General features: G+C 38.3%; 1 protein-coding gene across 3 annotated transcripts in view; it reads right to left on the bottom strand.

Moving 5' to 3' along the window:
• The window catches only part of PEX5L (peroxisomal biogenesis factor 5 like), a gene marked incomplete at both ends in the record, with an annotated part of 100834 nt that overhangs the window by 23705 nt on the left and 49606 nt on the right, over positions 1-27523 (bottom strand). For 2 of the 3 annotated variants that reach the window (XM_082288400.1, XM_082288401.1), the window contains one exon: positions 10610-10714. In XM_082288400.1, the coding sequence (XP_082144526.1) occupies positions 10610-10714 (105 nt within the window). Of the gene's footprint in view, positions 1-9266; positions 9306-10609; positions 10715-27523 lie in introns of those variants that run through there. The other variant, XM_082288402.1, reaches the window with a different exon arrangement.

The raw sequence follows: 27523 nt of genomic DNA, 5'->3' as shown, positions 1-27523 counted from the left end.
CCCAGGACCTCAGAGTTTTGCACTAAAATACCAATTTCCATGAGCACCATAGAAGCCAGATGAGTGATTGCCTGCCCAGAAGAGTGCAGCACAATGTGCAAATGTGGGCTCTGAATTTAGAAATCTGTCCCAAACTCCAAATGTACATGTGCTAAGCCCAGACTGCAGATGAACCTCACCAGGGACCTAATCAGGGGGAGTTTGACTCTGGATTGACTGTCCAGGTTGCTGCCTCATTCAATGCACAGAAGGCACTTGCTTAATTTGGTAAATCTCATCACTTGATTGGAAATTGCATTTATATCAACTGCACACCTTTGATTTCCATTATCCCCAGGTCTACAAATTTACCTAATGCTGATATTTAAGACTAAAGCAGACCTAATTTTTCTTTTTATGATTTGATGACAGTCCTTAGTCATGACTATTTTTGAAAAACATGAATGTGGATGCCTCAAGAGTTAAGTCTTACCCAAACTACTTTTAGTATTTTAAAATTTTATCCAGATATCAGTAAAAGTTGCTTTTACACAGCATAAGGAAAAGTCCTAGACCATTTGGAGAGGGACAGGAGGGAAGAAATAAGAAGTTCTGTAGGAATCAGTGTAAATATAAAACCTTATAGGAAGTATCTATAAGACTATCAATGGGGTGCATTATCACATAAGATTCAGGTGCTTATCAAGTTTCCCATTACATTCCATGGAAATTTTCTTTAATAGTAAAGAAAGGGGAAGGATGAAATGACGAAAGATTATGAGAACCAAAGCACCCAAGATCACTCATTGCAGACAGTGAAGAATAGAAAATCTTAAGATCAACTGGAAAGGCAACTTATTGCCCAAACCTGCTGCAGAGGTCAGAGGATAAACTCTGGGAAGACCAGAAATAATGCTAAGAATCAGAGTTGTGGAGGGGAAGGAGACAAGAATCAATAAAGATCTGAATTCTTCCAAGGTCTAATTGAAGCATGAGGTCTGATAATTTTTTTTCCCTTTTCAAAGATGGTTATCATGTCCTTAGAATTTTATTTATTATGTTTATTAGATTTATTACATTTTAGAGGAAGACTAAAAGAGTTTGACTTGCTTAGACTGACAAAATGAAGATTGAGTAGGAATGCAGCTATTCTTCATGTACACACAAAGGGACAGTGGTCAGATGACACTGGAGGAGGAAAGTTATGTCAGCTGTAGAGAAATGTTGGCCCAATAACAGAGTTCTAAACTGGGCATGAGTACATCTGGTCTGGGAATTAAAAGAACTGACCTATCACAGCAGTGAACTGTATGAACAGTATTCTTTTTTTTACTGTAGGGGGACAAAATGCCCACCTATTTAAAATGGCTTTTGCCAAGCCTTCTACATCGCTGTTTATGACATGACTGTGACCCAGAGGATCCCTCCTAGTCCTGTGTCCTGTGCTCCCATGGCTAAGGACTAGAAGCTGTAGGAATGTCTTATTGGAAGGTTGGCTCCTGTGAAATAGAATCTGCTTTTAACTCAAATATTTGGGTCAAAACAGATAGCAAATACATGACCATGTCTACTAATTCTCAATAAACACAAATTACGTGTGTATAGCAATAGAAAATATAAGAAAATATACTATTTTGATGTGAAGCAGACATTTAATGATGAATTAAGACTTAACAAGTAAGAGTGCCATGAGATGATATTTTTTTTTGTAGAGAAGTGGGCAGTGGGGCAGGTTTCTGACATTATTGTGTAAGCAGTGCCACTTGTTAAGCCCTTGGTCTCACACTCGGAATTTCATTTTGCTGCCTCATATACTGTACCAAATTTATCACTCACTTAATACTGCTCAAGTTATTAGAGTTATATCAGGCCTGAATTTGGAGTAGTGCATAAAAGATTTATGAGATGAAAACTATGATCTATATTAAACCAATAATTTATGGTTCTCAAGCACCTTTCAGGTTGAAAATCACAGAATGCCTTAAAACACTCATGAATCAAGCCTGGCACCACCACAGAGCTGAGGAGTATTATCTCTGTGTTGCAGATGAGGGAAGCAAAGTGAAATTAGGAAAGTCACCCAGCATCTCTGGGTGCTGGAGAAGCAGCACTGGGGGCAGGAGCAGGGTGGCCGATCCCACACCGGATTTATGTGCCCAATATCTGTACACACGCCAAGGGGTGCAGACTCAGCCTGGGAAAATGGGGGTTTCTCAATACTAATTTAGCCAGTGGGTGCCATAAATTCTCATAATGTCTCTAGGAACTTAAATTTGCTTTATAAGATTGACTTTAATTAAAGAAGGAGCCCATGCACTCCTTTAATTGAGGGATATGTGAAATCTGTGGAGGCTGATATTCCCTACTACCAACACATCTGAAGAGACTCATCCATAGTATAAGATACTCCTACATTCAAATGAGTCTTCTGGGAACAGCACAACAAAAAAAGGTGGTTTTCTCATCCCAGTACTGCTACTGGAATTTGTCATTGCAAAAAGCATGTAACTGGGGCTTCTGGGTGCTTCAGGAGAGATACTGGGAGAGTCCAGAGAGTCTGATATCAGCCCCACTGCTTCAAAATACTCAAAGCAAGGATCATTTAACAGTGACTGTAAATTATTGTCCTTCCATCCCATTGTATATACTCTCTTACTGCATTCCTGATTTTTATCTGTTTGCAATGCACAAAGCATGCTGGTTTGTTTCTTTTTTTAAATTTTACTAGGGCAAAACATAATGCTAGTCTTTAAGATAAATTATTTAGTCTCTAAATTGGGGAAGAGGTTTCCAGTCAGGCATGGGCAGCTAATTAGCACCTATGTTTTGAGCACAGAGTGAACTAGTTCTCTTAAATTAAGTGCCTAAATTCCCTTCATGTTCAATAGGGAGAGATAAATGCCTAGAAAAGCAACTCCAGAGGGAGATCGTGCCTGCCCAATTTAGGCTGTCCCTCAGGAGGCTCTCAAAGGCACCTAGCTTTCCCCTGGCTATATATGGGATTTATTTTAGAAGGACTGGCTCAAGAGGCATCTAAAATTTATATGTAATTCGCTACGGAAGTGAGTTGGATTGGATTTTGGATTGGATCCATTTTTTCACCTGAGCCTGATTGAATTACTCATGGCACTAATTTAAGAAGCCCCAAACTACTACTGGGTAATCCCCTGTACAGTTCAGCAGCAAAGCTGCTCCTGGGCACTGAGACTTTTTCCTGTACTGCCCAATCAGGGTGGTGAGAATGTGGTTGAGCTGCATCTGTGACATGAGCTGCTCCAGAAGGCTCAGAGAGTGGTAATGAACCTGTGGTCCTGAGCATGGGAGAAGGCAGGAAACATCTAACTCAGATTTTCTACTGGAAAAATTGTATTTTTGAACTTTGTTCTGAGAAACTTGTCTGCTCTTTGGGTGAGACTGGACAAACAGGTAAAAGAGTCAGATTGATTCCAGCAGCTTGTAAGTGTTATGCTTAGGCAGAGGCATCAGCTCATTTCAATCACTAATAATTTTTATGATACACAGCAATGGTTTCCTGACAGACAGGTTTCTGCACATAGCTGGCACCCCAGGATCTTTGGTGGCACTCACTGGGGTAAGAGGAAACAAATCAATTGATTTCTACTACCTGGCTCTTTCTAAAAACTAGTAAATGGGAACCACAACTGGAAATTGAGGTTATTGTTTTCTAGAGCATAACTGGAAGTACTGGCCTGAGAGTTGTGCCTGTGGATCACTATCTTGGCAGGGCAAGAACTGGAAGACTTCCTTTTCTGGTTGCAGAGGGATGTTTGGAGAGGGAACTCCTGACAAAATCAGTGGTCTTGTGATAAAATTTAAATTGCAAGAGTTTAGAGTTTTGGTTTTCTTCTTTTCTTACTTTTCTAGTATGTTAATAAAGATTTCACAATCAAAATTACTGCTTCACACGCTTTATTTACTCTTGTATAGTAAGTGTGATTACTTCTTGGCTTTTTACATCATCCTTGTGCCAGAGTGGTACATTAATTTTTCTCTGTCACTACTATGAATGTACTCATATTCCAATTAAGCTGACTTGAGAGCCAAATATTTGGTTTTCACCAGAAGAGAGAGTCGATTCACACGGCATGTAGTGTAACTGACTTCCACCTCACATGAATTGTGGGAAGCTCTAAAACTGAGATGAATTCATTGCACCCTCTTGCAAAGAGCACTTTGGTGTTGCTGCCTCTCTGAAGACCAGTCCTGCTCTCCAGTGCTCTGTTGCTAGGCAGTAGGAAGGGTGTGGAGTGGCCTGTGAATCAGAGGTGGCAATTTCTTACCTGAAATCACACAAGCCAACTCACCCACCGGGATTTATGGCTGTCAGGATTTGTGTGGAGTCCGAGAAGCTGTGGGAGGATGGCTATAGACACTGCACTGGATATTGAATTCAGGTGCCAGCTGCATTGTTTAAAACCCTTGTTTATGTTGCACCTCCACAAAGAGCAGTTGCATTGCTGGGTGACAGCTCTTCCTGTGATCTCTGTGTCACACCAACACCCTGCCTGTGTTTCTACATGCTGAACTGTGCAAGTTATGGTGTTTTGTTGCAAGGTAAAATGAAACATCTCACAGTTCAATGTCTCCTTCCCTCTGTTCAGCCTGGTCTGACTAAAGGAGGTTTAACATGCGAGTCATGTCTGGCTCATGCCTTTTGGCCTGGCTCCAGCAAAGCACTTAAACATGCTCTGCAAAACTCAAGGTTAAGCACATGCTTAACTATCCTGCTGGACCAGAGCCATGGGGGAAGAAGAGGAAAGTTACTCTTGTTATATTTTAACTGTGACTGACAGTTTGGCCTTTAGCCACACAGAAATGTGATTTATTGTAAATCTGCCTGTTGCATTCACGCCTGCATGTTCCACGCACTTTCTTAAGTTACAGGAAGGTGTTATCTAAAATGGAGTGCCTCCTCCTCCTGGGTGTTAGAAGATTTCATTGCTCATTTGGCCATGAGTTTTCTTTGTGGTGTTACCTGGTGATTTCTGTTTTAGCCTCTCCCCTCCCCATACCATTATCCAGGCTGAAGATCTACAACAGGGATCAAAGACAACATTTTGTCATCACCACAGATAATTTGAGATCATTGCTGTTTCTTTGGATATGGGCTGTAACTGCTTGAAAAGCACATGGATTTTTTTTGTCCTTTCTGTGGATTTTTCTTCTCAAACTATGTTCTGTAGCCTATCTAGAGTCAGGCTATGGTTTTGGATGTGCTACTGTGCTGATCACAGGAATCACTTGGCCTTTCCCTTTAGGAATCTGTCATGGAAGTCTGGCTGCTTTGGGATGTTTTCAGCAAACTGAAGAGCTTGAAACTCATAAGCTGTTTGTGAACTGCAATTCAATAGAACACTTTCACTGAAAAACCAGCAAGTTCAGTGAATCTAGAACAGTAGCTCATGGTTTGCAACTCTTTATCAGGACAGTATATTCATACCCAGAGTATTCATGAATGAAGAGCCAAGAAGTTTCTGAAAAGTAACTCCTATTAATTAATATAAAAACCAGAGCTAAACTGGTATATCATATTATTCACAAAAAAGTTTGTCCAATCTTTCTGTCCTTAAGGAATAGTAAGGCATTTTACAATGTATGAAACAGTATGGTTAATTTTTTTACTTTATTAAAAATATGACACCATCAATTCCCATGATAATTTCAAATTAAAACTGTTATTTCATGGAAAAATGTATTTAATTTATGTGACAGAGAAATCTACATAACTTTAGGAAAGCAGCCAATTTATGACTTTTAAGTATATTGTCAAGGCAATTTTATTGTACTCATGAGAGTATTTCTGCTGAAATTATGCATATGGCCCTAAAAGCAATAAGTGTTGAGCAATATTTAATTTAGAGGTAAAGAACCAATTAATATTTGTACTACTAAGCATGCATTTATTCATTTTTTTATTTCATTTTTTTTGTTCTTCATGTATTTACCCTGTCCTAATAATAGATGAAAAAGAGCTATCAGTAGGACTTAGGTTGTGTCCCCTGACAAACTACTCAAAGCTTTTATAATAAATCAGATTTGAGATGTATAGAACATACTGCTTATGAATTTATCATTAATCCTTTAAAAAGAATCAAAAAATAGGATCTCAAGCCTAGTTATCCCAACATCAGTGAGGAAGTCGCTACTGTTTTTAGAGGGCAGATTGGAATGTACAACGAATTCAATCCAGACTTTGATAATGACAATAATTCAAACTGGCACGATTTTTGTCTTTTTTACCTGAATGTATTTCACTTAGTTAAAATGCAGTGAATTCTGGTTTATGTTTGTGTGAAAGAGAAGGGAAGCTAGTTACATCCACTGGAACATCCCACCATTCTGTTATGATGTTACTGAGAAAACATTTATGGAGTGGGCTGGAAGTCAGTGCAAGCCTAATGCTAAGAAGCTTAGAATGAACATGATTGATTCAAATGGGACTGTTAACTTTATATGGAAAAGTGTGATTATGCAATCAAATTCATGTAGTGAGCCCTTGATACACACATCAGAAAATCTACTAACAACATTGGGAGCTGAATATTAGCTATCTTTAATCTGTTTCCCTTATAAAATTGAATGGGAGCATTTAAAAATCTCCTGTTAGAGATTATAAAAAAAACCCCAAACAACCCACCAAACCCACAAAAAAACACCAGAACAAAACAAATATAAAAAAAGCCTAACAAAGCAAACAAAAAAAGAAAACTAAACCTAAGCAAAAACACACCACCACCACCAAAATAAGTAAACACATACATACATACATACATACATACATACAAACATATATAAAAGCAAATGAAAACCAAAACAGTGGAATTTAGGCAGTGGAAATGTTTGAGTATTTTATTCACAAGCCCTTAAGCAAATTTAAATGTGCTTAGATCAACTAAGTGTTGGCATGCAAATGAAGTTCACTTAAAAAATAATAGTTCCTACTCTGAATACTAACTAATACCTTAAAGACCATAAAAAAGCCTTAAGCATCTGGTGGAGTTAATTGGGGTGTAGTCATGCAACATATCTCTTTTTCTGACGTGTGCTGTAGCCTGCATTTTTCACAGGGGAGGACGAATTTCAGCATGTTTCTTATAATGTAATTCCAGCTTTTTAAATTCCTTCTTTCCAATTCAAATTCTAAACCCTAAGTGTTCTGTAGGTTAACTTCTTAAATTATAAGTGCTCGAGATCAAAACTGCTCTGAGCAACGTCTGTGTGGGTCCTGTAAATTCTAAGTAGGCAGCTCCTATATTTTTCAGTCACAAGCAGAAGTGGGGAATAGCTTTCAAGATATATTTTGCATTTCCTTTTCCTATTGGTGAAGTTTTCATGGAGTCCCATTTCTGTTCCATATAACTCCAGAGAATATTTGCCACAGGATTGTCATGGATGTCAATCCCTCCCTGCAGTTCTTCTTTATTTCTGTTATCTTTATAGGGATCCTACCATGAGTAGCAGCTTTCCAACCTGTGTGCTCTGATAAGGAATCTAAATTAGGTGTGATGGACCTGGGACAAATAACTCCTGTGACACTGTGAGATTCCTTTTGTTTTTGCTAGCAAAACACTTAAGCATGAACTTTTTTACTGCTCAATAAAGCAGTTAATCATATTTTAAAGTATAAGTCTGGGTCGAAGAATGTGATTGAATCAGATCCTTTGAAGTTCACTGACCTGTAGAAAATTGGGCATTTCATAGCTGACTGCACAATTAAACTTTGACTTCAGGGCATATTTAGGTTTAAATTTCTCATTAGAAAGTAATTCTGAAGCAAGGTTTTTTTCTCCTGACAAATGCAAAAAAGCTGTGAAGAGGTTAAACAAAAATTTTATTTTGCAATTAAAACCAAATTTATGCATGATTTTTCTCATTTATTTCTCTGCTTCAGGTAGAAGTAATTGGTTCATAGCTCAATATCCAGTTAATCTTTGAACCTTCAGCAAGCTTTCTTACACATTTTCTAGGTTTTATTCATATGAAAAAAATACCTTTTTTTTTTCATTTGTCCCAGTCTCTTATGAATTATCTTTTAAAAGATAAAGAGAGACAGCAACATGGATAGAGTTATATTCTACAAAATCCTGTTAAAACTGAAAGATCACTCTCTGGATGCTTAAAGTATTAAATTTGGCAGCTACTGAATCCTTTTTCACACTAGTAAGTATAAAGAAAGTGACTTTTATGGAAGGTAATTGAGACAGAAAGACTGGATTACAAAAAATAAATACTGAAAGGTCTATTCAATTACCAGGAATACCCCTCTGCTTACTGTAGTACATTCATTACTGCTGGAATGGTGATTGAGATTCCCAGTTGCCATCTACTGCCACTGCCCCACAGGAGTCTGCAGTACTTTTTTGGTTCATGTTATTTGAAAATTTGCCTCCAGATCTGATGATATAAAATAATCCAGGAATTGGAAACTTCATTTAAATTTAATTCACAGTATTTATGTCAAAAGACAGGTGTCATATTTTACAAGCTGGGCTTTGCTAGGAGCATTACAATAAAATGTGACTATTTATCTGTCTTGTTCTGTGCTGGATAGGTTTTTAACGCTTTACAGAGGAAGAGAGCAAAGAGACACATTTTAAAATACAAACTCAGGGGCCTATGTATATTATCACTATCAAAAAGAGGTTTTAGAGACTCTTCTTTGTGTATCAGATTCCAGTTATGCTTCCTGTGGAGTCTGTGTCCACAGTCAGACATAATTAATCCTCCATTCATCAAGGATTTTGGAAATGGGAGATTTTACTTTTTTTTCTCTAAGAAAAGCCAGTGCTCCTCTGTCTGGGCTTGATCCTTGAATTTCACTTGCAGGTTTTTTGCTTAGGTGGCTGTGAGGTTGGAGCAGCAGAGATACCCAATGTACTTAATTCTTCCTGCGATGTGGATCTGCCCACACTGGGTTTGGTAGTGGTGAGAACTTTGGAAAGACCAGACTTTATTCTCCTGACCCATCTGTCTTGGGAAGTTTGCAGTCAATTTGGAACTTGTTCCACCCTGTGAGCAGCAACCACATCCATCTGTTTCATCATGTAAAGAGCAGAGACAGACACTGGGATGGGGATGGTTGACACAGCAGAGCATTATCCTGCATGGATGGTTGGGATGAGGGGTTCACATGGACACACTGCAGTGACAGCATCTCAAACCAACACTTCAGCCAGACAGTTAGGGGACAAATGACGTATGCAACGTGGTCGTACAGCTGCACATCACACATACATGATGCAGAGATGGCTATGGAAAATACTCACTTTTTCACTTGATTCTGCTTCCTTTTGGCTTCTGCACCCCTTTGGTGCATAGCAGGGAAGTAGGTATTTGTGTTTAGTGGAAGAAATTACACTGACTAACAGACACAAGCATTTTACTCATAAATTTATCATAGACTATTGCTGAGGAGACTGACAGACAGCCACTACAAATGGTGAGTTAAACATTTAATGAACCCAGGCTGAACTCCTGGCCCTGTTGAAGCCAATGGAAGTTTTGCATGTCAATTTTTTTTGGGCGCAGTGAAGTTTTAAAGGGGGCAGCATTTTATGTGGGTTTCTAATTGTTTGTTAATCACTTAGTAGAAAATCAGAAATGATGCCTTAAACAGAGCATGTTTTTCCTCTGTGCAGTTTCTTCATAGACGTTGGAGTTCACCATGAACAAAACCTGGTGTTCAACAGGGGCTGAGGAGGAAGTGCCAGACCTGGTTTCCAAATTAGTAGATGGTATTTCTAGAATGTGTATTAGTGTAGCACATCTGCGACGCTCTGCTAGAGAAGTACGTGCTGGTGTGTGTGCATCTTAGAACTTTCTAAAGCACAGCGGCTGTTATCCTAAATCATGAGGGGAATAAAATAGGACTGTGGATTTTGCTTAAGGCTCTCACATAAAACAACTTCCAGCAATTTCCATTCCTGATGAGCTGGAAGTATTTGTGTGCAGTAAATATCGGCAGGAAACTAAATGCACTTGCCTGGGGAACAAATTCATGTACGTGAGCAACATGAGGGAATAAAATCCACTCTTGTAACAAGAGTGCTGTGATTTACAGTTGTGTTCAGCCACTGTCTTCAAGAAACTAATGGAACCACCTTGGCTACTCCAAGATATGTGTAAGGTTTAGTGTGGGGACATACGTCCTTCCTTCAACTGAAGGTGTAGAAATGAAAGCAATGAGATGTGCAAAGTCACATATTCTGATCCAGACCAGGAGCAGAGCCCCAGTGAGAGCTTAGGAGTGGGATCTGAGATATCGGAAATGACACTAATGTGAACTGGTTGTTCTTATTTTACTATGCGCCAATGGGAATATTTTATATATGAATTGCAGATGAGTATTTATGGCAGGACAATTGATGGCATGAATTAGAACCGAGATTTTAAACTAGCTTTAAACAACTTTCTGGTTACTGAACTGCGGAGTAAAATGCATTTTCGTTTAAATTTTCATGTCAAAACATCTAAAGCCCCATTATTTACCCCAGGCTACTTCCCCCCTCAGTGAAGCACTGGGATGCCACTGGCGCGGGATGCGTCACCCAGTGGGGCTGGGGACTCGCGCAGCGCCCGCGGCCCCCTCAGAGCCCCGCGCTCCGCCCACCTGGGATGCCACAGTGAGGAGGGGCTTTTCTTCTGCAGACTCCTCCCTCGGAATCTCCTTCATCACCATGGCCACAGCCTTATCGGCTGCCCTAGCGCCTTTGCCCTACAACAGCGAAACCAACAATGGCGCCAAGTCAGCAGCGGGCTCCGACCGCCTCCCGCGCACGCGCACCCGACCCAGCCCGGCGGGACGCCGGCCGCGCCTGCGTCTGGAAGCGAAGCTTGGTTGGAAGCAGAACACACACACACTGTTTAAAAAATAGTAATAATAATAATGATACAACAAATGGTCCGTCAACCCAATGGTTAAGGAGGCAGTTGGGGTCTAGCCGTGGTCTGGTGGCTCGTTAGAGTTGCCCCAATGAAGTCAACAGGAATCCGGCATTTTCCTGCTGGGCCAAGGCCTGCTGGAATTTCCCCCAATGCCAACCTTCTGCAGGATAGGATCCTGCAAGGATCCTGCAAGGATTGAAGGATCAGCCCCTTGATTTAATTTTATTTATCCAAAAGTTTATATCCAAAATACCTCTTTGTGGGCTTTTTGTCATTTTGTTTTTCTTAAAATAGCGTCACGCAGAGTTTTCAAATAAAGCACAGCTCCTTGTTGTTCACTGAGGCAAACTCTCCCTGAAATTTGAATGTATAATCTGGACCTACAGAGTTTATAGCTCTAGTAACATTCTAAAAAGCAATTTACATCATATAAACGGTCTAGGTTTTTGCTAACAGAACATACGGAGCCAAATTCTGCCATCGCAGGCATTGCTACAGCTCTCCCCAAAATGATAATTGGTGTTGAACTTACTGTAAGGATTTTTTTCTTAAACGTTACTTTTCTTAAAATTCACTTGATACATTGTAAATATTCTGGACAAAGTTAAGATATTTTAACATTATTTTATAAACATTAGCCAAACAAAAAGTGCACCAACATTATGTGCCATGCTGTTTGATGCCACTCTTTTTATTTAATGAGGGTCTTTATCATCTTGAATTCACATAGGTTTCTGTATCTTGATCTTTGGTCTTCTTTTGATCTCTGCCTCTTGCAAGAGACAGAGAAGGTTGGAGCTTACACATAAAGCATTGCAGCAGAGCTGTGTTATGCCAGTGACCCTGGGCAGGTCCTTATTATTATACTTTAAAAAGCTCCCATTGATTTCCATGGAAGTTTTAGCTGTGCAAGGACTGCAGGATCTGGCTCCATAAAAGAAGTATTTTACACTGGACTTAAATATATTTAAATCCTTATAAGTCTATTAACAGAAGGGGTTCTTTACTAAGACATCATATACAAGAATTACCTTCACTAGCAGTGTATTCTGTGTCAAGTAAACCCCCACTATTGCTTATACTGAACTACAGATTGTTTCAGGAACATTACATCAATTGCAGGTAAAACCATTACGTACTATTGCAGCTTCTAAACGGATTTTATCACTGGTCAGGTCAATATTAGATTAGCTTGCTTGTGCAACACATCACATATACCCTACAGAGAGTTCTTTGCATGCTGCAAGAAATTCTCAGAGCAGAAGTGTCATAAATGATAAGCATGCTGGATTTGTGATGCCTTTGATATCCAAAGAACTGCAAAGTCATTGTAAAATTAAATATATTAAATTCAATGATAATTACGTTTAATTGGTAAGCATATCAAAGGTTCTGGGCCAATTACGTGTTTGTTCATGATTCATATGACATATTCCAGGTCTATGAAGCTTGTTTCCAGTATGACACATGAGCTATCATTAGCTAGCACTAATAGCATGCTACTGGTCTTTAGAAAATGTAGTCCTTTTGTGCTGAGTTCTAGAACAAAATCGTTTATCAACTAGGAAGGATGCATTGGAAAGCATGCAGTGCTTTTTATTTCTTGCAGAGTAAAAACCCACCAAAGCAAAGGTCAGGTCACTTTTTTGAAGACAGAGCCACTTTTTCTTCAAGGTTTCACCTACTGCCTGAAAAGAGTCATGATACTCATATTAGTGCCTGCTGTTCATCCTCCACACACGTAACTGCAAAGCCCTGGGAGTGGCTGACACCAAATATAAAATCTTTCTCACAAGTTTAAAGTGGCCATGCTACAATGGAGAAAAGCAACCCAAATGATACCTGTGTCCTATTTTTAATGAGCAGACTTTGTATATTTGCTAGGCAAAGCAAGTGGTTTGATGGTACTTTTTTTAAAGTTAGATCTTTAACTTTCCTAAAAGACTGTGTGTAAGTCAGGTTGACATTTCTGGCTGCTCAGCCTATGGTATATAAAACATTTTGAAACTAGAAGTTGGTAGCAATTTCCTGGGTGCCAAAGAGAAAGGCAATGCAGTGGGATAGCTTAAATTGTCAGATTCTGCTGGAGAGGTACACAGGGGAGCAATCCACTGGAAAATGCAGCTTTTTATTCTGTTGACTAGAAATTAATATTGTTGTCCTATGTAAGGTAGATAAGCTTGAAAATTTTGGTCTCTCTTCCCTGTAGTGAACACTATGTAGCCAATACTCGCCCATGAAGCAATCAGGCAGAAGAACTGGAGACACATAAAACCAGTTTTTCTATGGTCAGGATAACCTTGGTAGTGTTCTGAACTGCAGCTGAAATGAAAATCTCCAGCACATTTATTACACTAACCATTGAAGAATTATTATTTTTTTAAGGTGCTGTTTACTTGGCCTCCTTCAACACTAAGTGTTGCTTCTTAGCAAGCCAAAGTGCTGTGTAAATTTACCTGGTACAGCAGTTTATTGCTCAAACCCCGTAATTCTGTAACAGCTAATTTTACACTTGCCAGGACTTAAAAATGACGAGTTTGTTGGTAGTGGAGGGTTGCAAGGTAAGTTACTTTCTCATGCAGACCACAGTTTAACAATTTAGTAAATAAATTTCATCATTCCCTATTGGTTTGCAGTATAGAAATGGAAACATTTGTGATGTAGAACACGACAACCCATGTACACATAATGACAAACATTAATTGATGAAGGAAAAAATGCATTATTTGTTTAAATGGAACATACTGCTTTGAGAAAAAATGAGAAATGTGTCAATATTTCATTATTTGCTACATTAAAAAAATGCAACAGTTCCTTTAGGTAACATCTCCAAAGCAAAATAAGGAGTAGAGTTCAGAGTATTCCCCTGATGCTAAATATTTATGATAGATTGGGTTCAAAACTTAATAACAATTTCTCTAGGCTTATCCTTTGGGATCAGATAATGGATAGTAATAGACATTTCCATAGCAGTATGCTGATTTAGCAGGATTTTGTAGGGAAATATTTTTTTCTGCTGCTGTTTCTGAATAGTTTCAAATTAAATTTTGTACAAGTCACACTATTTAGATGTGGTACTTAGTAATGACTATTTAATTAAATTACTGTAAGAGCATATTAATGTAAATTTCTAGGGCAGCATAAAGTTGATTTTTTTTTTTTAATAAGTGATGCATATACCTTTGTAACCATGCTCATGTATGACAAATCTTTAAGTACTTGGGACCAACTGATCACCTTCAGGTCCTGATGGGCAGATCAGAATGAACACATGGTCACACTTGAAACATTACTATTTAGTGCAATACTACACAATTCTGTAATTATTTTCTTCATTACAGTGATTTGAAAATTTGTTCTTGCATATGAAAAGCCAACAGCCAGTGCTTTGTAAATGTTTAACATTTTGACAACAGTATTTAAATGATGATTAATTGCAGAAATTCTTTGTTGTCATCTATGCAATAAAAGGATTTTATCTAAAACTATTTCATAATTAGAAGTTTGCTTTTGACAAATATTTAAGGTACTTGATTCCCTAATTCACTTTTCAGGAATATTTATAGCACTTGTTCTTGTGGGAAAGTAAGCAGAAAGAAATGGAGAGATCAGATTTTTCTTTTTTATTTTAATATGTATACACAGAGAAAGTATTCCTTCTTTACACAGACCTGTGCTGTTCCATTTATTTTCCAAAGAGCCTACTGAGCTGTTTCAGCTTTATTTGGCACACTACAATGCACTGCTGTTCACTGAGCTATGGGAAATCACCTCAACATGGGCATGTTTAAATTTAAACTTCTGTAAAATAGAAGTTTTAAGACAGCTTTCCCTATAAAGGAATTTGATAGATAAAAGATGGATCTTCAGGCAGTGCTGGTACAGGTATGACAGGATTTCTGGTTTCATGGGCATCTTCCTTTCTAGCTGAGGAGAAACAGAGTAACACCTCGCTGTATTTATGAATGCAATGCCAAAAAATATGGCCAGCTATCCTGACCTTTCCCACTGGGCTACTGAACTGAAGTGTTTAAAAACAAAATAACAACAGAATTCACCAGTTCAGAACATTTTGAAGTACCGAACTGCTCTTAAAATATCTTTAATAGGTTGGGAGGGCCTTCGCAAAGCAAACTTTACGAGAGATGCATTAGCGAGAACTCTCAGTTTTAGTGGCTGTTGTCCTCCTGTGTTGGGAGAAAGAACAGGGAGAGCTGCTGAACGTGTTGAATTTGGGAGGCTTGGCTGCTCTCCAGATCCTCCAGCAGCTGATGTATTAGAGTACCAGCTAAGCAGCCTATTCAAAATGGCTTTATGCTCCACAAATCTTCCTGTTTTGTGCAACTTAAAAATAAAAACGAAGGGGAAAACTTGGCTTTATTTTTTTTAATTATGCAACACCAAGATTTTTACCTCTCAAAATGAGCACACAGAGCTATGCAATGGTACCATGGGAGTTCCAGTGTCCACAATACAACTGTGAGCTCTTGTCTTACATAGGATCTGTTTATTATTTCAATTTTTTCCCTTCTCAAGCATTTATGCTCATGTTTTCTACATAAGTACTTCTTTTCATCTATACTTTTCTACCTTTTTCTGGTAGTGTTATATCTTGCATTTTATATATAATTAAAAATAATGAGAAAACATATAGTGAGGCAGTTCTATGGACCAATACAAGATTGATATTTAAACAGAAAAATTCTGTTTCATCAAAGCTCATGGTAGTTTTTTATTACGAGCCTAATGAAGTCAGGTTTATATCTATGATAAATGAGAACACAACTCATTTAGGCAGTGCCCATTTGACCGTGGTGAGGAAACGTGAATGAGCTCTCAGTCCTGAACTGGAAGCAGCATCATCAGGGTAGACCAGCTTTCAGAACCTGAGCTACTATTTTGATATTGTGTTTGCATCCTTTGGAACCTCTTGTCAAGCTCTCTGTTAGTGATTACCCAAACTCTTTTGACTCGTGACCTTCTGTAGTTCATTCTTACAAGATTATTATGAAATACAGACAGAGTTTGCTACAGACAAGGAAGCAGCTACAAGAAGGTTTGCCCAAGAAGTAATTTACAGTAAAGCAACTTAGTCCACATTGGCTGAGTTCACAGTGTTCTACTCCTCTTTCATTCCCTTCCTCATTTTTTCATCCTTATGTTGATGGAAAAACAGATTTCGGTGTTAATATGGGAAGACTTTACTGCGTACAAGAAAAATGGCAAAGAAAGAGACAAAAACTGATAAAAGGCAATCAGCACAAATATTCACATTTACCCTCACTGAGTTATGTCTTATATCCATTTAAATGTCGTTAGGGTGGTTAAATTGCATTCCAGTTTGAGAAGCATTTGCATTGAAATGGCACTGTAAGGTTTTCTGTTTATTGACTCTCAGTAACTGTTGCATCACGTGTGCTCCCTTGAGAAGCTGTCTCAGTGTGAAGGCTATAGATACATTCCCAAAGCCAAGGGGGACAGCTTCCAAAGCATCTCTGGTGGAAGCTCTGCAAGACCCATTTTACTCTCAAGAACTTGTGCAAAGTTACTGTACTTAACACATCTAAATGCAAATTATGACTGGAAATGAATAAACAAGTCTGTGAAATCTAACTCATTCTCTATAAGCTAGTATGAATCCTGCAGGCTAATAGGAGGAGGAGGATGAGAAATAAGTTTCTTTTTCCCCTCTTAAGTCAAAAGGTTTGGAGTATACATAGGGAATGTATATTTTGAGCAAGATAACAACACTCTGTAATGGTGGAACAATACTGATGATTTAACTGTAAATAGTAAACCCAGTTGGGAATATAGAGCAGGGTTGGTAAGAAGAAGAAGGTCTGGGACAGAACTAACTATTTAGAGGTTGTTTAAGGTTCTGATCCTTTTATGTACAAGTTATATAATGTATCTCCTTGTGATAGAAGGCTTGGATGAGACGTTTTGCAGTCCTTTCTTTCTTTGCAATTGTCATCTTTTAATAAGTCCATTGTGAATATACAGAAACTATTTTTTAGCACTTATTTGATTGACTTCTTAATGATTTGGAATTGCATTACCAAAGGGATGAGTCCTTTGACTGCACAATGGTAGATGACTTGAAAAATCTTAGGGAATAGCTGCAGGATTTCCTTCATCTCTGCTTAGTCTGTGTCAAGGAACTTGGTGAAATCACTGGATTTAGCAACTGGTAATTTTAGATTTGTTTGGTAGTCTTCAGCAGAGAATTAATGCTGAAGTATTTTCTCCCCCTTAATTTCAGTTCCTTTCATGTTGACTTCAGTGTCATGAGCCCCAATCGTAACATATGTATAGCAACAGAATTACTTGCTATTGGTTGCTATATTGCCATGATAATGCATGTGCTGAATTAGAATAAGAGATTCCCCTGGTACAAGTTCAAGTGAAATTCCAGGAGATCAGATCACTTTCAAAATAAACAATTGATGACTAATGTGCTGTCTGTTGTTTAAGTGTGCGTTTACTGCACACATGATGTGTAAATGATGGATTTTGCTCCCTCATTTCCTCCCATCTCATGATGTTACTGTTCTTTGAAGAGGTAGGGGTTCCTCACCTCCTGCTACACAATTGTTAAGGTTTTGTTTCATGAAACATTAAGAGAACTCAGACTAACTGCACTCTGTTTAGGAAAAGCAGTGAAATAAACTGAGAGGAGGTGGTATTTTATGTGGAAAAATCAGTGGCTTATCAGTGAGCAGGAATACGGGATAGTCTTAGTAGGAAATGCAGAATATAAAACATTGTTCTGAGTTAACTGGAACAGGCAAGCTGTTACAAGGCAGCTGCTTCTGAGCCTGTCTTATAGAAACTCTTTTATAGGTGTAGCAGTAGGGTAACCCTCAGTGAAATTAACAGCTGTTCTTATTTAACCTCAGATAATGGCTTGAGCTACAAAGCTCAAGGCAAGCATTTTTTTGCATGCTTGTCACAAATATTTATAGACGTTGGGAATTTTGCTTTTGACAGTTTTGCTTGGATCTGCTTTCGTATTATCTTTAACTCCATCACTGTGAGAGAGGTTTCTGTACTCCCAGTTGTGCTGTCCTAAGAGTCAAAACATTAATTTATTGATATTAGTATAGCAAAGGCAGTGTTGACCAGAGCAAAATACGGAGTGAGTCATGGCATAGCTTAAAACTTCCTGTTCATTTAAAGAAAAAAAAGAAAAAAACCCCAGACAAATGCAGCTGTTTCCAGAAGCTGTTGTGCCTTAACTGTTGTATCTTGATATCACTAAAGTTTCTCAATAATAAAATGCACGTGGATGTGCCAACATAGAAGTATTTTGGCCTCATGCAGAAGGTGATATTCAAGTACTTTGAAGCAGTCTGCCTTCAATTCCAGAGAAAAAAATGGGTGATCTCTGGGATGAGGTGAGTCTATGGGCTGGTTGTCTCTTTTATTACATCTTCACTTGCGATCAATGAGACTCAGAAAAGTGTATGATGATGCTTTATGTGTAAAAGACAACTGGAAGTATAACTGTGTCTGGAATATGATGCAAGTTCTTTTTTAAAAGAAAATTACACAGGTTCTGATGTCAAAATTGTACAATCTGTGCTCTACCTGCCTGGAACAGAGAAGAAATGTGTATTTTTTCCAGTGTTTGCAGACTTTGTTGTTCTTGTTCCAGATATCGTTATTAAATCCTGCACTTCACAGCTGTACACCTGTGTAACCAGAAAAGGAATTAGGTCCCATTAGCCCCATATTTTTGTTAGTGGAGCCTTTTTCTAGATTGGGCAGACACTCATCAGACATTTAGAATGAGAAAAAGACAGGCAAAGGAATAAATGCAATTTAAAAAATAAAGAATTCTCTGACAGAGTTAGAAAATGGCTTTGAAAGCCTAATATTCTGATCATATCCTACAGATACAATTTTGTGAGAGTTTTAAGATCATTTTAAAGTCCTGAAACTGTGGTTTTCTGCACAGAAAAGAACTGGCACTCCTCTAAAGAATACAACAGAAATGTTTCTTAAAACTATTGGAAGGACATAAGAGTTGCCTGTTGCTTCCTCTTGTTTTGCATTACCAGATTAAGAGTCCAAATTGCTTATTTTCATAGTCAAGGTTTTACTCTTATTTTGAAAGTCCTTAAGGAAGGTATTGTTTAGCAAAGGTGGAATTATGTTGAATAAGGGTGACTGTTCAGATGACCTGTTATTTCAGAATCAGATAAAATTCTGCATACTGTTTTGAAAAATGAGATATGTATTTAAATAAATGAATTGGTGTATGTCTCTTACTAGGTACCTAATCTCAGAACTATTTAAAATTTGTATTAGTCCTTAAATTCCTTATTTTGATTGTTCTGGTTTTGTTTATGAAGGATGACAGCTTGGGCACTGAAGACAGTTTGTAATGCATTGTGACCACTATTAACTCTTATTGAAGATTAGGATGAAAATCTCAGGATTTGAGTTCTATAAATATGGGGTAAACATTATGTGATCAAAATTCATGTCCTCAGTTTAATGTTTTCATACAGATTCCTTCATGGTTTGTGTATAATCACACAAGATTTAATTCTGTTTAGGATTTTTGTTTTTCTTTGGCTTGCTTGTTAAACACCTTGCTCAAAGGCTATTAAAAACAACGAAAGTTTTTATAACCACGAAATGCTGAAATATTTTTAATTCCACCATAACAATGTATGTGATTCTACCATGTAAAAGGATAGAAAGATGGTGAGGCAGAGAATTAATGGAACAAAAAAGTAACAAAGGGCAGCTGGAGGTTTGTGACTGGGTTTGTTTTGAAGCAGATTGATGTTACCTTCTCATCATCTGTAATCAGACATGTACTTATTACATAGTGAAAACGTATCATACTATGTGGCAGGTTTGAAAACAACAGATCAGGATAGTTTATGATTGAAATATACTTTTAGGACTTATTTACTTGACCTATAAGAGTTCTCTCCAACCACTGTTCTAAATTCTGCCAGGGTAAATTTAGCCCTTCCTGTAATACAAACATTTGATTCCCATCGTAATAAAAACACTTGATACCCTTGAATTTATTATGTAGTTTTTTTGCTAAAACCTTAAGGTTTGAGTCCTTTCTAGACTGAATGGTGTCAAAGTAGAACTCTTCTAGCACTTTGGTCATAAATGGTCTTTATGCTGTATCCTTGACCCAAAATTCATTCTGAGTCTCTTGTGCTGTGTGGTCTTCAAAACAAAGTGTTCAGAATCTGAGTGTACTTACCTCCAGAATAAAACCCTATTTTTAACCTGTATAGTAGAGTATGTTTACCCCCTTATTTTTAATCCCTAAAAAGAGTAGATTGTCACTTATCAGACAATGGCAATAGAGCTGGAATAACAGTGTGGCTGCAAAATAACTTAATGTCCCTGACCTAGACATGGCCTCTGCATGCACTTTCAGCTTCAGAATGATCTCATCTGAAGTACTAAAGTATGTTAATGCTCCAAAAGCAGCATTAACAGCATCATATAAAAGCAGCATTAGCAGCATCATATAAACCCATTTAGAGAGGATTATGCTACTGCCCCTTCATTTACACAGTTTGGAAGCCTTCAGGGAGAAATTCTTAAAATTGAGGTACTATGAGTGTGCTCTTAAAAGATGTTCCTAATTCTCTGATGTGTACTGTTAGTGTGGAGAATGGACCTTTCTACTCTAATATTGCAAATACATTGTAATTACAAACATGAAAATGAAAAAACAAAAAGTAGCTGCATTAGTAGATAATTACTTCTAGACCTAATCAGAAGTTCAGCTGCCTTGGACAACTAAAAACTCATCCTTAGCAAAGAATCATAGGATGATTTGGGTTGGAAGGGATCTTAAAGACCATCCAGTTCCAACCCCCTGCCACGGGCCGGGACACCTTCCACTAGAGCAGATTGCTCAGAGTCCCATCTGGCCTGGTCTTCTATCTTTACTGTTTAAAGTAATTTTTTATCAGTTACATTTATATAAATTGGCTCTTTTGTGAATATTTGCAAGTGTTCTATACTCTTTTTTGCTTTGGTAGATTTAATTTCATTTTTATATCAATGACAGTGATTAGCACTTGACCTGTTCGACAAGGAGCGGAAAGCAACAACTCTATTTCTGATAGCCAGCACATCACTGATATCAGATATTCTCTGTACTGTTCTTCTTGAATAGGCATTCACCCTTTCCTATAGAATTTTTTTAACCTATTTTATTTATTTTTGCATACTTATGAAGTGAAAAGCATCTATTGAAGAAAAAAAAGAAAATTATGTACTTATTCACTCACTTTATACACACTTTTAAAATGTATGCTTTAAGAGTGTATAATGTTTATAAAGTGCACACAGTGTTTTGCAGTCCACTTGTGTTTAGGTTGGCAGGTTCCTCATTAGGGAATCAAGTTCTCTCGTTTTGTTTCTGTAATTCAACAGAATCACAAAATTCAGTTGTTAACTACCAGTTTGAGGATGTCTGCAGTGTAATTAAAAAGGTGGTGAGTCCACACTTTTTACAGCAGCTTAGTTTGGCTGCTAGTTGTAGCAATTCTGTTTAATAAAAACTCTGTGGGTATCTACAGCATGGTATCTGTGACCAAGTACTAAAAGCAGCTGGTAACAGCAAATGGCTCTTACGGAGAAATTCTTAATTCTCAAAACATCTTAATTAAGATTTCGTAGGCAAAAAAAAATTTGCTAAATCATCAGTTATATTTTCCAAGAAGCTTCCATTGCAATTACTGTCTAGGGATGTAAAGGATGCTACTTGCATTTCAAAACTGGCTTCTGGTAGATACAAAACCCCTTGGATGTACAGTTGCTCCAGTTAATGGATTGTGCCTCTTCAGCTGGGATGTCAAATCTAGCACCAGTGTGTCCTGTGTGGTTAAAGCCAAACTATATCTCCCCCCCCTCCAGGGCACAGTGACCTAACGCTGTGGAGGTTAAGTGACCTGACAATAGCATGACAGCCATTGTCAGAAAGATTTCTCCTCAGAGGTTCCATAAAAAAATAAATGTCTCAATCCTGCAGTGCAGTGCTATACTCTGCTGGTGTCTCCTTCCACAAGAACACATTCATTTACCACAGACTATTCTTGAACATCAAAATCGATCTTGATCAAGTGAAAGAGCATGCCATTTTCCGAATGGCTTGCAGGCAGCCTCAGTAAATGTGCTTTTTATCAGAGAATGATCAGGCTCATAGCTGAGGGAAAGGAGTGCTGCAGCTCACTCATGTCTGCCACTTGTACCAAGGATTAGCCCAGGATGTGGCTGACAAACACCTGGAGAGGGCTCAGGTATTTCTGGCACCCCAGGCTGGGTGCAGTGGGTGTTATCCTGGGTGTAGAGGAGAAGTCGTGGAGTCTCAAACATATGTATATGTATCAAATATATTGATATATGTATATATCTTTGTTTTCTACTCCCTGAGGAGAGGAACTGAGCCAGCACAGGGAAAGTTTTGCTGCTGTATTTCTGCAGTAATTCACTATCCTGTCTCTTTTTGTATTTAGGAACCGAGAGTGGCCTTAGATAGCTGCTCTAGTGACACTGCCATGATTGACTGAAATCAGTCTATCAGTCAGCACTCTGAATCTTGTATTCACTGAAACACTCTGCTGCCTCATTTCGCTCTGAAAATCTTACAAGATAAGGAAGTTTTATCCCAACTTCACTCTTTCCCATTAAGTGTGAGACACTTCATATTAATGAAACCCCAGTGAAATGATATGAAAGATGGCATTGTCAACTCAGATCGTTAAAAATTACTTGAATAAATACACAGGCATATGCTTAGACTGGCAAGGACTGGAAGGTTTTTTTCAGCCCAGATAGCACGAGCATAATTGAGGAATAAAAGAAGCTGCTGCAGATGGCGATAGCAGTGAGAGGCCCAGTGACATGTGCTTCCACTCCAAGTTTGCTACAGGGGAGTTACTGAGGTAGGATAACACATCAGAGCAACTGCCAGAATCTCAGGCTCCAAGAAACATGCTTATTAGCTAATTAGATCTGCATATTCATAAGGAGAGTGAATCGAATCACTCCTTCCTATGGGGAGGCGTTCATGAGTCAGAAAGCAAAGTGAGGGATCTGTGTCTTTGTCCCAAGGGATCAGTGCCAGAGAGCATCCACAGAGATGAGGGAATGAGGATTTCCAAGAGTGAGGCAACCTGTGGTACTGGCATGGTGTAGGCACTGCCTGGTCAGGGCGAGGAAGAATTACCTGTAACTAAGTCAATCTCCCAGTAGGATTGGAAAATACTGGTGCTTCCCAGGAAGGGAGGCGGGGTGTTACCTGGGTCACAAGGTGGCCTTGTTTGAAACCCTGGCAAGCTGTGGTTGATCTAAAAGCTGAACTAAGAGTGTCCACAGCAAGATCAGGATTTTTTTTCCCCTCCTGTTCACACCTTAACATGAAGTGCCTGTGGAGTCGTTGGCAGCCAAAAATAATTCAAGCAACTGATTCCTGGTCAGTGAAGTGGAAAGGATAGCTTGGAGCAATTTTCATACACTCCTTTCTGAATTGCACTGTCCACTCATCAGCTACACTTGAGTTTTTACAGACATTTTGCCTCATTTCGTTAATAGAATAAGTTTCTTTGGTCAGTAACAGTACCAATGGTTGAAGAGAGTTTGGCTATGATAGACTGAGAACTAATTCTTATATCTTAGTACATGAAAGACCATCTCCTTTCAAATGTTACTGTGTTATCTTGGAAGTGTTGAAAAAAACCCCACTCTTTTTAACGCTCCTGTTCACTGAAAAGCAGAGGAATAACTCCTCATATACCTGCTGAGGCTGTTTCTATTTTCTCCAAAGGGTTTTTTTTGGTGTTGGTGTTTATGTCAAATGCTGACCTTTTAGTTCCCTATTGTCTGTGGCAATATAGTTTAACTGTATGTTATTATTTCCATATACAGGCTTTTGAATATATTTTTTTGCACTCTGTAAATATCTTGACATTACCAGAGGCTGTGAGCTTTTAGAAACTCTCTTAAAGATCTGCTTGCAAATGTAAAAATATGCACGTTCCATACACAAAGATAGTTGGAAATGAATTGTTAATTAAAACAAGGCATTGTCTTCTGTGCAAATGTGAGCTTTCTGACAGTAAATGTAGACAAGAGACACACAGAATGAATGCATCAAGTGCTTGCATTTTGTGACTAAATTTGAAATTTCAGTCTGAATTTTCCTGGTTTATTTATGAACCAAAGGCTCTGTGCATGATTGGTTTTCTGTGCACAAGACAAGGATCAAGAACAAAAGATGGTCTTTTGTTTGTCTTGTAGCTGCCTGATTTAGAACTCCTATTACCAAGCATGACTTGTTTATGACTATATCAAGTTAGCCATTTAACTCTAATGTGGAGTATTACAGATACCAGCAGATCAGCAAATTATAGATGGCATTTTAAATTGTTACAAATACTGTGGGAACCAAGAGAAGGAGGACTTTCTTTCCAAGGTTTTTTTTTACCATTAAGTCTTTAAATTTCTGGGCTATGTGATATAGTAATTAGTAATTTCTAGCTTTTGAGGTTATGATATGCCTTGTGCTCACCTTAGCTGACCTCATATATAACAGATACAAAAAAATCTTTCCTTGTTTTTTACATCACTTGTATCTTGTAGGGAATATTGTCTAAGACATATATATATATATATATATATATATATATATATAAATAATTTTGTGGAAGTTGTATTATTCTGCTTGTGAAGTGCTCTAGTGCTGCTCTTAAGTCAGAAGAGCATCTTTGCTGACTCTCTGACCATTCAGCTTGGAGAAAACCAAGCTCACATTGAGACATTGATTTGCTCCCTCCAATTTTCTCATGAGATACATCCCCAAAAACCATTCTGCTGTTCACATCAACGTGTCAGCACTTCGCTTCTCCACTGGGAGTAGACGGTGCCGAATACTCCCACAGGCAGGGATTTCAGCAGCCTGGAGAAAGGATCTCAACTAACCTGGAGGGGAAAGTTTTATTTTGGGAAACTGCTGCCTTTCCTCTCCTGGGCTCATGCTTCAGGGCAGGTGTGATGTTGTGCTGAGAGTACTTAATGAATTTCCAGTTTGCAACTCCCTTCAGTGTCCTTAGGATTCTCTGCTGGACGTCCTCTCTTTTTTTGCTGCTACTTTTCTACTCATTATAGTGCAGCCCAAAAGGCAGCAGAGCACCTGCTATCACAGTAGTGTTCTATTCAATGTAGTAGTTGAACTCCAGGTAATCACTTGCTGTCTGCTTCAAGTATGATTTCTATAAACCCTCCTAGGAAATAATCAATAAAATAGCAATGAAGGACAGTTTTTTATCCTTAATTTTACTTTGCAATAAATCTATCAACACTTGAAATTTATCCTCTGAGAATTACATGTTCAGTGAGTCAGAAATTCTGTTTCAGAACTAAAATTAGGTATTTCTGTTTCACTTTGTGACTATCAGGAGGTTTTCCCTGATCTGTATGGCCCTCTATTCTGTTTTTTATAGAGAATATCATACCTAGAAACAATAGGTACTCTTTGTGTAGTGGGATGGAAAACATTCCCTATTGAAACTGCTGAGTTGGAGTTACACTGCAGACCAATAAATCTCAGCTGTGGCCTCTTAGGGACACATATCCTGTTGAAGTAGCTATTGTACAGTGTTGACATTTCTCCTACTGTGTTTATATATTGATTTAATATCATTATTTAGAAAAATATATGACAATGGTCTGGAATAATGATCACCTTGCAAGATGATCTGAATAAAGCAGTGTTGAAACACAGATTTAGAGGGAGAACTGCCGGAACTTCTGCTCATTTGGCACCAGCACCAGTGTAAATGCTATGACAATACCCTTGTAAATGTTCCTATCCAGACTGCATCTGCCTGTTCTGGCATGTGAGTCTTTGGCTCATTGGCTGACTGGAAAAATCACAATAAAAAATTGTTTCTTTGACCTGCAACTGAAGTGACTATCAATGCAATGCAAAATTATGAAAGTAAAGCTTTGAATCAAATGGGGTGTCATACTAAGCCCAAGTCTTCCTGTTACAGAGGTGACAGAAAAATATGTAGCTCAGAAAGAAATCAGTACCTGAACACTTGGAACTGATATCTCAAAATATTTTCCATAGAAGACTGTCACCAAAAGCTGGGGATGCTATAAACCTAATAAGTGCTGAATTTTCCTGAAAAATCTATGTGCATTGAACGTGTATTAAAATTGCATGCAACTCTCAGTCATGCTGAACAATCCTTCTCAGTGAAAAGAAATACGGACATTTAAAACCAGCTTATATATATTCAACCAAAAGGACTTTCTTGGTTTGTTGGCTTTTTTTTTAAACAATGCTACTTCAGTGTTTACTGCATTACATGCATCTTTCTTCCTTTGTCTGGCTTGCTGCTTTTATGGATGAATTCCAAAGGAGAAAATTGTATCTCCTTTCTCAGATGTTCATTTTGTAAAAACTACCTGATGTTGGCAGCAAGTGGAATAAAACCAGCAGGACTAGAGGGATGTAAAGGAATTTCTGAATTTTATGGCAATGTTCAGAGTTCGACAGGGAATCTTTGCAATGCAGCTGTCATCTCTACCAGAGAACAGGAAAACTTCTGAGAGCTTGATGTTTTTCTCCCTGGGGTCCTGGTGGGGGATGGATGTGAGGAAACACATCTATAAAGGAGTTTTAACTTCTTAAAAGTTGTTCAGAATTGTGAAGGCCAGAGGCCTATATAGCAACCTACTGGCTGAGAGGATTCCAGTGTGAAAGACAAATTGAAAGAAATCAGGGAACGTGGCACAAAGAGTAATGAATAAGCACAGCTGTCCCTCACCAATTTAAAGAGAAAATATTTTCCATAGTCCTTTATTTTTTAAACTAATTTTGGCTGTTAATGTGAAATCAAAGATTAGACTGTACTTCTTGCAGGAATCGTGTCTGTAGTCTTCTACTCCTTTCATATGTAAAATTATTGAAATGAGAGTGAAGAGCCACGAGCATCATAGAGATGCTTTGTCTCATCTAGAATGCTGGGAAATTGTGCTGTAAAATAAGCTATAGAAAAATAGTACCATTCTTGCTCAGAGAAATCCAGAACAGTAGCTGTTGTTCTCTAGCAGTTCAGTTATCAACTAGCAATTATTGAAAGAGCTAGAAGCCAGTTTAGAAACTACAGATTCTCCTATTGTGAGGTTTTGTACTGCTGCCTATCTACAGCTGATACTGCTGTATTACAAGCCCCTGAGAACATTAGTATGGTGTGTTCTGTAAGTATTTCCTAAGTCGGAGTAATGCAATTACAAAACCAGAAACTATACCCTGGACTGTAGTTGTAGTTACATGTGACTCTCGTATAAAGAGAAAAGCTTGTCTAAGATATAACAGCCTACTTTGACGTGTTTAAGGACTAAATCTCATACATTTAAACCCTAAATATAACGGCCTATCTGCAGTTAGGGATGTGACACAGGCCAGCCCTGACATCTGCCCTCAGAACATTAACCTGGGGGCATTTAGACAGCGGTTGTGGCTTGATACTGTAAGACGTTAAACACTCCCAATCCCATTGCCTCCTCCAGCTATAAGATGTGCTCAGTAAATCCCCTAAGCAGGAATTACATTTAGCAAAATAAGTCCTCCTTC

The sequence above is a fragment of the Coloeus monedula genome, assembly GCF_965178545.1.
Source record: "Coloeus monedula genome assembly, chromosome: 10".
NCBI classification, from domain to species: domain Eukaryota; kingdom Metazoa; phylum Chordata; class Aves; order Passeriformes; family Corvidae; genus Coloeus; species Coloeus monedula.
Note: the sequence above shows the minus strand (reverse complement) of the source record. Positions and strands in the feature narration are given on the sequence as shown.